Source organism: Leptinotarsa decemlineata, unplaced genomic scaffold (assembly GCF_025532065.1).
Source record: "Leptinotarsa decemlineata unplaced genomic scaffold, Ldec_3_MD MMD2_tig00078363_RagTag_RagTag, whole genome shotgun sequence".
NCBI lineage: Eukaryota > Metazoa > Arthropoda > Insecta > Coleoptera > Chrysomelidae > Leptinotarsa > Leptinotarsa decemlineata.
In genome coordinates this window covers 1,567,378-1,581,038 of record NW_027412728.1, presented here as the reverse complement: position 1 = coordinate 1,581,038, position 13,661 = coordinate 1,567,378, and the positions used below count along the sequence as shown (strand labels likewise).

Below are 13,661 nucleotides of genomic sequence, written 5' to 3'. Positions count from 1 at the left end.
GTGAGTTAACTGTTGTTTTCCTTTTGGCGACACTTAGAACAGATCAGTATTTCACACGGATACCGTACCAGAAAGGGAGACCAGAACCCAGTGTAGTATCGTGAGTCAATCTAGATTTTTTACTAACCCCCATGTTGGTTTATAGAGACAATGTCATTTTAATTTTGAAATATTTGTCTTATTGTTTTTGTGTCTTGGGGACAATATAAGAAAGCTAATAAAGTACACCATATATATCCCTTTTGATATGCGTAAATGTCATAACATTCGTACACACAGGTTTGTAGCCAAAAAATAGTACGCCGGCCAGGCAAGTTCAAATAATCACTTCAGAATTTCCGCCAAACCTAAATAATCTAATTGAGGTTTTGTGTAAATTGTCATTCTACCTTATGAGAGAATATATAACATTTTACAAGTTGATAATGAAATAATTTTTGTTTTGAGAATCAGCTATTATATGCGATTTCTTGTAAAATTTTGATTTTATCTTTCGAACATTTTTGTTTATTGTTTTACTTTCATGTTATACTTTTAAAGCGTTAGTTGTTACATACTTGTTTATTCTTTTTATTTGTCTTTTTAATATAAGCCTAATCTGAATCTTCTTTTTGTTTTTGATGGCTCATTAATTGAGCAAGTCCCGCACCATTTCAGGATAGTTGAAAGGCCTTTAGCCAAAAGTATTAGCCTCCTGCCTCATTCCGGAGTAGAACATAGAGGGGAAACAATCTCAAAAAGGTACACGGTGTAGTTAGGTTTCAAAAAGACTGACCTTCGTGCAATCAGCACGAATGCGACAGCTTTTTCAGACCTGCCTTTATATTCAAAATATGATGAAGAGAAACTATGTATTCGTTTGAAAATGTTTTTATACGATTAAACTGCAGTAACGTTAGCTACAAATACAAGGGGCAAAAAAACAAAGTTTTATTTCTCATTTTTCATGAACTACTACCACGTACTAAAGGCTACATCCAACTTCGAATATGGGGAAAAATTAACTGACAATATTAGTAATTCAAACAATGTATACTTTATTATTGAAAGAACAAATTTTTATTAACAAATGTACAGGTCAGTTGTTTTGAGAAGACTTTTTCTTCCAAATGTATTTGTAGGATTCCTATATTTTTTGTATAAAGATGGAGAAGTAAGTATAAAGCCAAACCCTGTTGTTCCCAAAAATTAATCTCTCTGAAAAATTTAACACTTTTAGTTCGATCCGTTTTATGTTTTATACTTTCATAATTCAAGTATAATTATTTAGTTATAATGTACTTGCTATTGAATAATTGTAAACGGTACTGTTTTCGAAGACTTCATTAGAAATGGTTTTTCTCAGTATATGTTCTGCATAAAACAAGCATTATGAATGTGTTTTTCATGAGTTTTCAAATTACTACTTCGATTAAATGACTTCAAGCAGATTTTACACTGAAATGGCTTTTCACCAGTATGGGTTCTTTCATGAGATTTCAAATTACCACTCTGTAAAAATGACTTTGAGCAGATTTTACACTGAAATGATTTTTTTCCAGTATGAGTTCTTTCATGTTTTTTCAAACTACTACTTTGAGTGAATGACTTCGAACAGATTTTACACTGAAATGGCTTTTCACCAGTATGGGTTCTTTCATGTGATTTCAAATTAGCACTGTGAAGAAATGACTTCGAGCAGATTTTACACTGAAATGATTTTTTTCCTGTATGAGTTTTTTCATGTGTTTTCAAATTACTACTTTGAGTGAATAACTTCAAGCAGATTTTACACTGAAATGGTGTTTCACCAGTATGGGTTCTTTCATGTGATTTCAAATGAGCACTCTGAAAAAATAACTTCAAGCAGATTTTACACTGAAATGGCTTTTCACCAGTATGTGTTCTTTCATGTGTTTTCAAATTAGCACTCTGAAAAAATGACTTCAAGCATATTTTACACTGAAATGATTTTTTTCCAGTATGAGTTCTTTCATGTGTTTTCAAACTACTATTTTGAATAAATGACTTCAAGCAGATTTTGCACTGATAAGGTTTCACAATATGATCTTTTGTAGTGCCAAACTCCTTTTGACATAACACTGATGACTTCTCATCTTTGAAGCTCTCTTCTTTCTTCTCGATGACTGTTTCATCCTCTATTTTAACAATAACATACCCCAAATCTGTGAAAAAATTACAAATTTATACAAAATTATTTGTTTGAAAATAATATTCATTTTTAACTGTCGATTTTACTCCCAAAAAGGAGGAACCTGTTGGGTCTACTATCCAAATAGATTATAACCACTAATGAGTTTGTGAAACAAAGTTATTGATTGTTCTGTAATGTGTCTGGAAACGACCATAAATTTATATAAATCAAATTTTTTTCAACTTTTCATGAAATGAGGAAATGTATATTTATATACACAAAATATTTACTGATCATAAAGATTCCAATATATAATTAAACAAACTTTTTAATCCAAATAATCAAACAAATTAATAATATATCAAAGTATATTTATTCATAATATTTTTTCTTTCTTGAGGTTTCATGAATGAAAAATTGGAAATCTAAAAATTAATTGTAAAAAAATTCAAGGGGAAATGAATGATTTCCACTGAGGAGATTTTTTGTAACATATTTTTGACTATTTTGATGGATAGGTAGAATTGGAATTTCTGGCATAAAATCAATCTAATGAAAGCCTTTTTCACATATTATGTAATGAAATAACTACTTTTCTTTAGATATCAACTGTTTGTTGAAAATGAGAAAGATACTCCAAGTTTCTTTCCTTGTAATTCTTCTATTATCACTACGCTTAATATATTTTTCTTACATTGACCCTTTTGACATATATCAACCAACATGAAACACTTATTTTTCAAGAATCTTATAACTACTTACAGAATACATAATATAAAGGTTTTAAGAGAACTTATGTCATGGAAAATTGCTATTCTCAACATTATAACTAAAGCATTATAACTCACGGTGTGTGTTTTGCTAAACAAGTTAGCATCATCAGGAAATGTTTGAATCTGAATCTGTCAACAATGTTAGAACCTTTTATACAACTGGATGTACCATATACATCAAATTTAGAACTGGAGTCACCGAGCTGATCAATAGTTGTATCTTCCTCAAAGGAATGCAGATCAGAGGAAGATACCTTTGTAGATATTCTACTATTTTTCAATACACAAGTATAAATAACAGAGAGAATATGAGGTCTATTAAAAAAATAAGGTGAATGTTCAATTTTGCAGGCTGCATACATTCGAACAACGATATTTTTTTATAGAGGAATCAAAAACCATAAAAGTTACAGGAGTGTTCATTCCAGAGTGGATATCATAGTAACCAAAACTCAGCAATCAAATTGAATATAGGATGAAGAAGATAACTTTTGCCTGATTTCTACCAAGTTTTTAATTTCTTACCACTGGTTTCACTTTGTTAAACAATTCTCAAGTAAATTCAGTTTGCTATATTCTACTACTTCTATATTCTCAGTACCTATAACATGAATTTCTACAAAATAAATAGGTCAGCAATCGAACATGATTGGAAAATTATTGAATGCAAAAAAACCTTCATCAAACTACAGTACCTGTGGTGTTTTTTGAATCATGAGTCATATCTTCATCCTGTACATAAAGGAACTTATTTTGAGGGCCTTCACCTATTTCTTCTACACATTTTTCTGATTTGGGTTCATGGTAAACATCCATGACACTTTCATTTTTAATCTGATCTATATCATATTTTTCTTCCAGGTTATGAGTACCCATTTCGATACCAAACATAGATTCAGGGACCATTTCAGTTTCACTTGTTTCACATTTCATGATATTTGTTTCCAAAACCATTTCATTCCCAACAGATTCAAGCTCTCTCTTAATAATTCTTCCATAATCATCAGTAGTCATTTTTGAACATGAACAAAGAGGATTTGTTTTCAACGACGAATTCTTTGTTTTAATTCTCTCTCTCTCTGTTTGGTTGGCCCTTGCTTCCGAGGAGGCGCATTTGGCCAGTTCTCCTTCTGTTACACGTCACTTATGTAACAATAGCTTCGTCCGGGGTTGTAGTTGTCCTGCTTTATGCAGACTGCTTCCTTATTGTGTCACTTTCTTCTTCTTTTGCTCTCTTTGTTATTTTTTGCTTTGTCTTTTGTCTGTTGTAGTCGGTGTAGGTTTGTTAGTATTTTCACATATCACAGATAGAAATTTAGACGAAAGACACATACAAGGGTGAATGATACAAGGGTTTGTCTTTAAACGATACAATTACCTTTTGTTTCTTTTATACTTCAATTTGATTGTGTACCATAAATTGTGTTATGTCCTTAATAATTTTTAAATTTAAATTCCTAAGTACTGTAAACATATCGAACAGTGCTTGTATTCCGTTGTTAATAAATTTTTGATATAAATCTTGTCCGGGGATACTGTTGATTGGGCATTCTAAAAAGATATGATTTATTGTCTTTATTTGTCCGCATTCACAGTTTGAACTATCACTGACCCCTATGCGATATAAATGTTGTTTACAACTGCAGTGTCCTGTTCTCATTCTAATGATACTTGTTATGTGTCTTCTGTCCATATTTGGTATTTTTGGTGTACCATGGTTTTGTTGGATAGTCAGGTTGGACCCTAAAATACATTTTTCCTTTGTTTTGAATTTCATGTTTCCATTGTGTGTAAAATGATGTATTCATTATTTGTTTCATGTGGGGTCTAAAGTTTTTTTTATCTATTTTAATATCCAGCGGAATGTTAAGGTGTTGTTTTAATTCAATTAGCCTTTTTCCTGAGAATAGTACAGCAAACGTGTCACGAGAGGCAGCACTAGTAGTAGGGACAAACAATAAACTATTCACATGTAAAACAGTTTTATTTACGTAATATCAATTTATTATTTGAAAATATAAATCTGATAAAAAAAAATTTGTGTTAGTATAATGTCAACAAAGTATTGCTGTTTTGCAAATTGTACGTCGGATAATGGATATCCGGAAGAAAACGTGTTTTTATACAATTTATAAAACCTCATAATAATGAGGTTAGATGCAAAAAATGGATACATGCTTCGAGGTAAATTTTTCATAGTTAATTACCATTGATTAGAATGAGATATAACCTCAATCATTCATTAAATTATACTCATTATATTTGATTAAATTTATTTCATTACCATCTATATTTGATTCATATTTCACTCGGAAATAAGTCTGAAATTCATAATTATTTTAAATTTCTTTTATTACAGTTTGAATCTACCGCTCCTCGTTTACTAAAGTCCGTATACTAATTTTTTTCCAGTTACTTTTAAATTACGGCATGCAAGACAACGTTTTAATGTTACAAAATTCTCATCATTTACAGTTGCAAATTTTAGTTTTGCTCCAGAAACATTTTCTTCTGTTAAAAATATTCTTTTTTAATTGTACTTTACCATATGTTTATATGACGATTAGGTAGTGTTTATCCCTACCGAACTACTAGCGCTGCTAGTGAGTGACATTTCGTACTTCAGGAAAAAGGTTCATTTTGTCCAACGATTATGGATATACGTCCATACGTCCATAATCGTTGCATTTTGTCAATACTTTGTGAAGAGCTCTCTTCTCTTGTCTAAAGTGAAGAGAAATTATGTCATTCTACTTCTTCTTTTCTTGTTTAGTTGTAGGTAGCACAAACAAAATTGTTGTCTCGGATAAGAAGCACCCCTGGATGGATAATCTCAAATATGTTGTTTTCTGCATGTTTTATTATTCATATACATATTTTATTTGAATTTTTGAAAATTACTCAGTTAATAAAAGAAAATTATTTTGAATAATAAATCAGTGTCAAAATGTCAAAGTCGAATAGAAGAAGAAAACGTTGTAAATTCATTACACACCGCCATAGGTGCGTTTTATTCCAGATCTGTCACTTCCTGCCCAATAAAAATACATCGAGGAGAAGTTGTGTTTTGTTGACACTCAGATTAAGTAATTTCCTCCAAAAGTTATTCGTTATCTATGCTCGATGTATTTAGATCTAATAGAGAATTGAAGGGGTTATATTTTTAGGAGTGATTAATTTTTTGGGAAAGAAAGTTTTTTGGCTTTCTAATAGAGAGAGCAAATAACTTTTGGCGGAAATGATAGTAAGGACGCGCAGACTGGTCACATAATTTCATTTATTGTTTCTTAGAAATTCTGACTTTGAAAGTTTCTGCAGATAGTATTAGTAACGAAAAAATTTGAAGTTCCTGCACGTCGTCTTAATTTCTAACAAGTTGGAGCCTAGCTCCCTTGCCCTTTGGACTGATAATTTGAAGTTCCGTTGATAATGAGTAATGAAATACAAATTGCTATCGCATCTGCTGTCAATAAAAGTAATTTTCTCTGAATTTTGAAGCAAGTTTTTTTAAATCAACCGTTGATCGATACATCGGTAGACCGTTCGCAAATTCGTCGATTACTCCGGTGATTAGTTTATAAATTAGAAATTTCGACTTTATTTCGACTCCATTCTAGAAATTTCAAATTGGAACTAAAAATATTTCATATAGGAATAAAATACGTATTGAAATATAATATTTCATCGATAATAATAAAAAAAACTCAATAAGTATTGAAATATGACATTTCATCAACAATAATAATAATAATAATAATAATAATACTCTCGAATCTTAAAATCATACCGGTCTGCCGCACTAAGGCAGAAATCTCAGCCGGACAGATGCAGAAGGCTGTCATTCTTGGCTCACTGCGCTTGCTCAGGGCACATGATTTTCGGACCCAATGCTCACTTTCCTCACGGTGTGGGGAGGGGTCGTTGGTTGATAATGCTGGCGCGCCCTCCCGAATGTATCGGGGCTTCGGGGGATATGGCCTGATCAGCGCATACTTCGGTAAAAAAACTCAAGAACGTCTGGACCAATTTTTATGATTTTTGTGTTTTCGCATTTGTCTTCTTCGGAAATAGCATAATAAGTATTGAAATATGATATTTCATCATTAAAAAGAGTAATAATAATAAAAGATTTTAAGAACAAGTGGACCAATTTTCATGTTTTTTTTTTGCCTTTTTGGTTTGGTCTTCATAGGGAATAGAAAAATAAGTATTGGAAAATGAAATTTCATCAATAAAAATAATTATAATAATGGAAGAACTCAAGAACGGCTGGACCCATTTTTATGATTTTTGTTTTTTAATTTGTCTTTATCGGGAATAGAATAATGAGTGATAAAAATTATATTTCATCATTAAAAATAATAATAATGAAAGAGGCAAAACATCAGTGATAATAGTGACGTGTTATAATAAAACGCAACATGTATATCACAGGGTGCTTTACTGAAGAGAGCACTCTTACTTATCAATTCCCATTCATTTTGTTATTTACTAATACCATTTATTTCTTCATACTTAATAATTTTGTATCAATTTTAAATTCCTAAATTTGCTCATTCATTAACTGTCCGCTAGTATCTCAATATGAACTTCTAAAACATGGGATGTCCCAAGGATCAGTACTGGAGCCATTGCTATTCATTATATATAAATATTTCTAACTTCAAGCAGCCTCATAAATCAGTTATGTTTCCAGACGTCACCGCGTTTATCCTCTCAAGGAGTCAAAACGATGAATTCTCTAATGAAGTGAATGATATGGCAGAAAGTTTGTTCACAATGAATAATCTTAAATTAAATACGAATAAAACGCAAAATTTGCATTTTTCTGCGCTTACTGTGAATGATGACTTGAAAGAGGTAAAATTATTGAGAATATTTTTGGTAGTAACCTGACTTGAAACTGTCACACTAATCAGTAACTAGTACCCATATTCTAAAAACAACTTATTTTTCACTCTCCGATTAGCTATGGTGTAGTTCTCTGGGAGCTGCTGATATTTTTAAGATTCAAAAAAGGGACATACGAATCATTAGTCACTCTAATTACAGATAACATTGCCGACATCTATTCATAACAAAATCTCAAAAAATAGCCTGGAGTATACTTTGTATAATCGTCTTACCCTTGAGTTTGAAGTTCTTAGTAGATCCAAGTTTTGAAAAACAGTGAAAACTATCTTATGAAATATTCTTTTTACTGAGTCAATGAATATACTTCAACAACCTAATTTTGACATTAGTTCATTGGCTATTTCTTCTTCTTTTTTCATTTGTAGGTTGGTTGATATTTTGTATATTTTTCTGGCTGAAGGATATTTTAGATAGTTTTTAAAATGTTTGTGTTGTCTAATATTCAAAATGTTTGTATTTTCGAATATTTATGACTCATTTCGATTGTAAATGACTTGCTACCTCAGGGTAATAAAAGACAACAGAGAGGCTTTTTGCATCCTTACATTGAATGCAGCATAACTCTGTTGGTTAATGGGAAGTAAGTTGGACCATAAAACAATGGCGTTTGGTTTAGTTGATAATCGGAAGGATAGTATATATTTATAAAATAAATCATTTCGGGTGAAAATGTATTCTGTTCAAATACTTCCTACAGGAAATCTGATTTATTATTAATGGTTATGGAAATGAGGCCAGTTTTTCTACCACCTCCTAGATTTTTATTTATGTTTGGCATTATAATAAAGCGCGTGGTTTACTGGATTAAAATTAAATTATTTCATATGAACTAATTCATAAGAATGATAAATGTTGATTTCCAAAGTAATGAACTTTGCTTCATAAGATCAGATGAAGAAATTTGTGATTTATGCTCAGATTTGATAATCAAGCGGTACGGTTTGTGAGATCCGATATAAAAAATTTTGGATTAGAAATCATGATTTCATTCAAAATTGGTATCTAGGGGTCTTTGTGGATCGATATTATAAAAGGATATATTTTTGATGTTTTTAATTATCATTCTTTTTTATCTTATTCTTATAAATAAAGTTTTTGAAACTAGGTTTATATTATTCCATTATTTCACATATCCCAACCAATAAATGGTTGAAAAAAGGACAACCGTCATTTCTTGTTGAATATTGTCTGTATGCAACGCGAAAGCCTCGTGCAAAGAAAGAAAAACCAAGACTGAAATTATATTCTTTGTAATATGACGTGAGTTAGTTGTTAAGTGAGCAATAACAGATTTAAGACCGGTTGCACAAGAATAACTATTTACTATACAAACTGAACATTGAGCAGAAAGCTTTTTTATCTGTTGATCACAGAAGCGAAAAACTCCCGTCAAACGGTCACCTCCCGCTAAAACCAATGAAGCGGTGAGAGGGAACAGGTGATAGGTGAAAGCACTCGAATGACCTATAAATAGTTGGATTTCGGAGAAATAAGTCCAGTTATCATCCGAAAACGATTGTGGATAGTAACAATCGAAACGTGGTGACGTAACCTGGTTTGGAATCTTTCAATTTTTATTTTTCACTTTTTGTTAATGATATTTTTTAATTTTCAACTTTTATTAATATTTCAATTTTATATTTTTTTTTGGTTGTTGCTTGTATGTTATTATTTTGTAATTTCAGTTTTTTTGTTTAATAAAATTATTATTTTCGGTTGATCTTCTTAATTTTTTTCAGGGATTTCAATCAATTACATTATATTAGTCCGAACTGATGAAATACACCACGAAACATTGTCAACCACCTTAAAACAAACAATGAATATGACCCATGGCACACATATGAAAAACATATTTTTCATTTTTCAGTACAGTTTTTTTCATTTACATTATAGATTTTTCGTAATTCTAGAATTCGTCAGCAGGAATTATTGAAAAAAAAACAATGTCGGTCTACAATGACCCTTAGATACTAATTTTGAAAGAAATCACATAATAAAATCAAACCTCAATCGTAATTATAAATATTCATGATTTCTAATCGAAAATTCTTTATATCGGACCTCACAAACCATACCGCTTGTTTATAAAATCCGAGAATAATTCACAAATTTCTTCATCTGATTATATGAAGCAAAGTTCATTACTTTTAAAATTAACATTTATCATTTGAAATAAATGTATTTTAAGCCAGTAAACCACGCGCTCTATTATGAAGCCATACATGAATAAACATCTAGTAGGAGGTAGAAAAACTGGCCTCATTTCCATAATCATTATCAATAAATCAGATTTCCTGCAAGAACTATTTAAACAGAATACATTATCATAATTGATTATCAACTGAACCAACCGCCACTGTTTTATGGTCCAACTTTCTTCAAATGTAAACAAACTCTCCATAACCCCTCATTACCCGCCCCCTCGCCATTAAGTGGTATAGAAAAGGATATTACGATACCAGTTTCAAAACAAATGTATTGTATTGGTATAGACATGGCAACTGGCAACTCTATGTCTCATTATTACTCTGAGCTTGCTACAAACATATTTGAGTATATCAATGAGTAACTCAATAATAAACTTACTTTACTTCACATAAATATTGAAGAACACTGAAAATAGCATATTATAACAATATAACAAGAAGAATCGATTTTGACGGTAAACTTAAACTAATGACAACTTATTTGATTTTTGATGTTTTGTTTTCATTGTTTTTGGAAATTTGGAAATAGAGTTGATCATTTTTATTTCAAAGAGAGATGGAAAAGTAGGTATTTGGTAAAATTTAGTATTCAGGCGACTTTTCCTAACGAGCAAATATATTTTTCGCATATATGTTACCAACATTTTAAAAGCTGGCCTTTCTCAAGAGTCCCAAGCTGCAGATATTGTTACTATATAGGTAAAAACTAATGAAATCTCGAATGAGGATGAAAATAGTGATAATCAGAGTACGGAAATGATAGATTATTAGGGCTAGAAAACTCACAATAGTGACAAGGGAAATTATGAGGAGTATGAAGAAGTCAGCAACAGTGATATTGATATATCGGAAGTATCTAGTACTTTACATCTGAATCTAGTGTAAAAAATAGTTCATTTCTAGTACAATAAATTCCAAGCGAACGTCGCTGACCCCAGCATAGGCTTTATCCTGCAGTATCATCGGATGAAATGGCAACCTAACCGTTACCGGAAAGATGAAAAGTGCTCATATCTAGAATTTCATTCCACACGGAGTACTGGTAAGCCGTGACTGGTCCTCAACACCACACCAACCTACGAATACATCAATCTATTTTGTTCTTAGATGTATTTTTGGTTCTTCTCACCTTAATAAAACCTACTCAACGATTAGCAATATTTAAAACAAAAATGTAGTATTTTGAATAAAAAAGTAATGAAACTACTATAAAATTACCTTTGAATGAAGAATTGTTTTTATATTTGAAATTCGCTAAAAAGTAATCCCTTTTGTTATAATTTTGGGCTAAATTTCATGAAATTTGTTAGAGTTTCAATAATTATTCTGTGGAAAAATAATATTTTACATTTCATCTTTCAACTCTGAAATCTGTTGATTTAAATATTAGGTTAAAATTTATAATTACGATATAAAATTCATTTACTGTGAAATAACTTTGTTATAGGTAAGAATTCATAATCATGATGTGACATTTATTTACTGGGTAATATTTTCATCAGTTTTCAAAATAACAAGAGCTGAAGGGGTTATATTTTTAGGATTGATTAATTTTTGATAAGAGCTGATAAAACAGAACTGAATCGGTTAAAACACCAGGTATTATTCATTGAGATTAAAAAAAAAAGAATCTATCATTAAAAATCGATTTTCCTTTTTTCAATATTGATCGATTTGTCAGAAATCGATTTCGGAAGGAAGAATGAAATAATCGATTTCTGTGAAAAATTCGATTTTTACTATTATTCAACAAACTACCTACATGCTATTTATATACCAATAATAAAACTAAGAGATTCATGACATTACAAATCAAATGAAATGATAATTATAAAAAATAACTAAAATGACAACATTCTGATTTTAAAACTAAAAATAAAAAAAAAAATGTTTTTTCAAACTTTCAGGGTAAAGACTAAGGAAACCAAATATTATTGCTACAAATTTCAAGTACCTCCAAACATTTCATTAGAATGAACATAAAATGAAATGATGAGCATCTTATGGTCTCAAAAAGTAACATATAAAACAAATATTTCATCAATGTTTGAGTTTAAACAATGGAAAATTAAAATTAATTATTTTCACAAATGTTCAGCCTCATTTTACATTTGACTAGAATATTTATTACCATAAACTTCTAGGTAAGGATTTTAAAAACAATAAATTTAATTATCTCTTTACTAAATTACGGTTTCGTGTTTTCCTGACCATGTTTCCCGCTTTGGTAAATAATATTTCAGGTGACGCAGAAGTGGCCATCACAGAGAGATGCTACAGAGCCAATACGATAACGGTGCTTTCTTAAGCTTTCAATAACATTTTTATCGTAGCCTTTTTTGGAAATTCTATATTTTTAAGAATTTAAGAATGTTTTTTTTTGTGTTAATATTAGGAACTTTTGTTATGTAGACGGAAATGATAAGCCGCATTGTCTATAACAGTAAAATAATTTGGGGAAAGATTTGGCAGCAGTTGTTCATTAAATCAATTTTTAAAAAGACTTGGCGGTCATATCTTCATCGTAGTCAACAGATTATTGTTTTATTTATACTGCCTGTGTGTAGAATGTAAACCTGTTTACCGCGAGAACAAGGTCCATTTAGAGAGCACATATTACCGTTATCCGCCTTTTCATATTTAACAAAATCATGTATTTCGGGCCAAGTTTCATCAAGGACACTATCTCTGGTTTTGATTGGCGATATTTCCTAATTTATCGCAAATACTGCTGCCGCCATGCTACGATGCGAGATGACTCCGTTATGAACATTCTTTCATTTATTTTTCTGTACTTGGAGTCAGCATCTAGCAAAATATTACGCAGCGTGTTCAAAGATTAATATTCACTATCGGGATAATCCCATAACTCGTTACGAACCATTCCTAGAGTTGAAACCTTGTTTTATTAGTAACATGTATATACAATTCGGCGTATAACGTCTTCGTCGGCATTATCAACCTTCTTGAGCTTATGATTATTTTTTTTGTTTTACAAAATGATCAATGACATGTCCTGCTCTAACAACAGTAAAAATTGTAGTACGAGCAAGTTTAGTCAGCTCACAAATCCTTTTTAAAATATCATTGTGAGTTATTGAGCTAAGAGTGACAACTATTTTTGTTATTTTCAAAACAATGGATCAAAAACAATTTCGTGTCTTAATCCATAATATCGTTTTAAATAATCGAAGAGTAAAGTTGCGTGAGTTAGTTGAAATGTAAAGCTATCAAAAAAAAGTGTTGGCTTTATATTGCATGAGCATTTGAGTATGAGAAAGTTTTGTTCAAGGTGGGTGCTACGTGAGCACACAATCGACCAAAAAAAGAACGTCTTGGTAATTCTGAGCAGTGTTTGGCCATGTTTAAGCATTACAAACCGAAAATTTTGCGTCGATATGTGACAATGGATGAAACATGACACTTCACTCCGGAATCAAAACGATCGTCATCTGAGTGGAGAGCAACTGATGAACCTCTTCCAAAGTGCCCGAAAGCACAACAATTGGCTGGAAAGGAAAAGTGCTCGGTGTTTTGGAATGTGCGTGGTGTAATATTCATCGACTATCTTGAGAAGCGAAATACCATCAAACAGTGAATATTTATTATATTGCTTTATTAGAGCATTTA

General features: G+C 31.0%; 1 protein-coding gene across 3 annotated transcripts in view; it reads right to left on the bottom strand.

Moving 5' to 3' along the window:
• Positions 1–4,304, bottom strand: part of LOC111512688 (uncharacterized) — a 50,011-nt gene extending 45,707 nt beyond the window's left edge. Inside the window, exons 1-2 of one of the 3 annotated variants that reach the window (XR_012468212.1) lie at positions 3,603–3,737; positions 855–1,197 (exon numbers count right to left, since the gene is read on the bottom strand). Coding sequence is in view for 2 of the 3 variants with exons in the window: in XM_023168833.2 (XP_023024601.1) it covers positions 1,342–2,165; positions 3,603–3,921 (1,143 nt within the window). In the remaining variant the exon portion in view is untranslated. Of the gene's footprint in view, positions 1–854; positions 2,166–3,602 lie in introns of those variants that run through there. The other 2 variants (XM_023168833.2, XM_074185927.1) reach the window with 2 other exon arrangements.
• Positions 4,305–13,661: the final 9,357 nt, after the last annotated feature.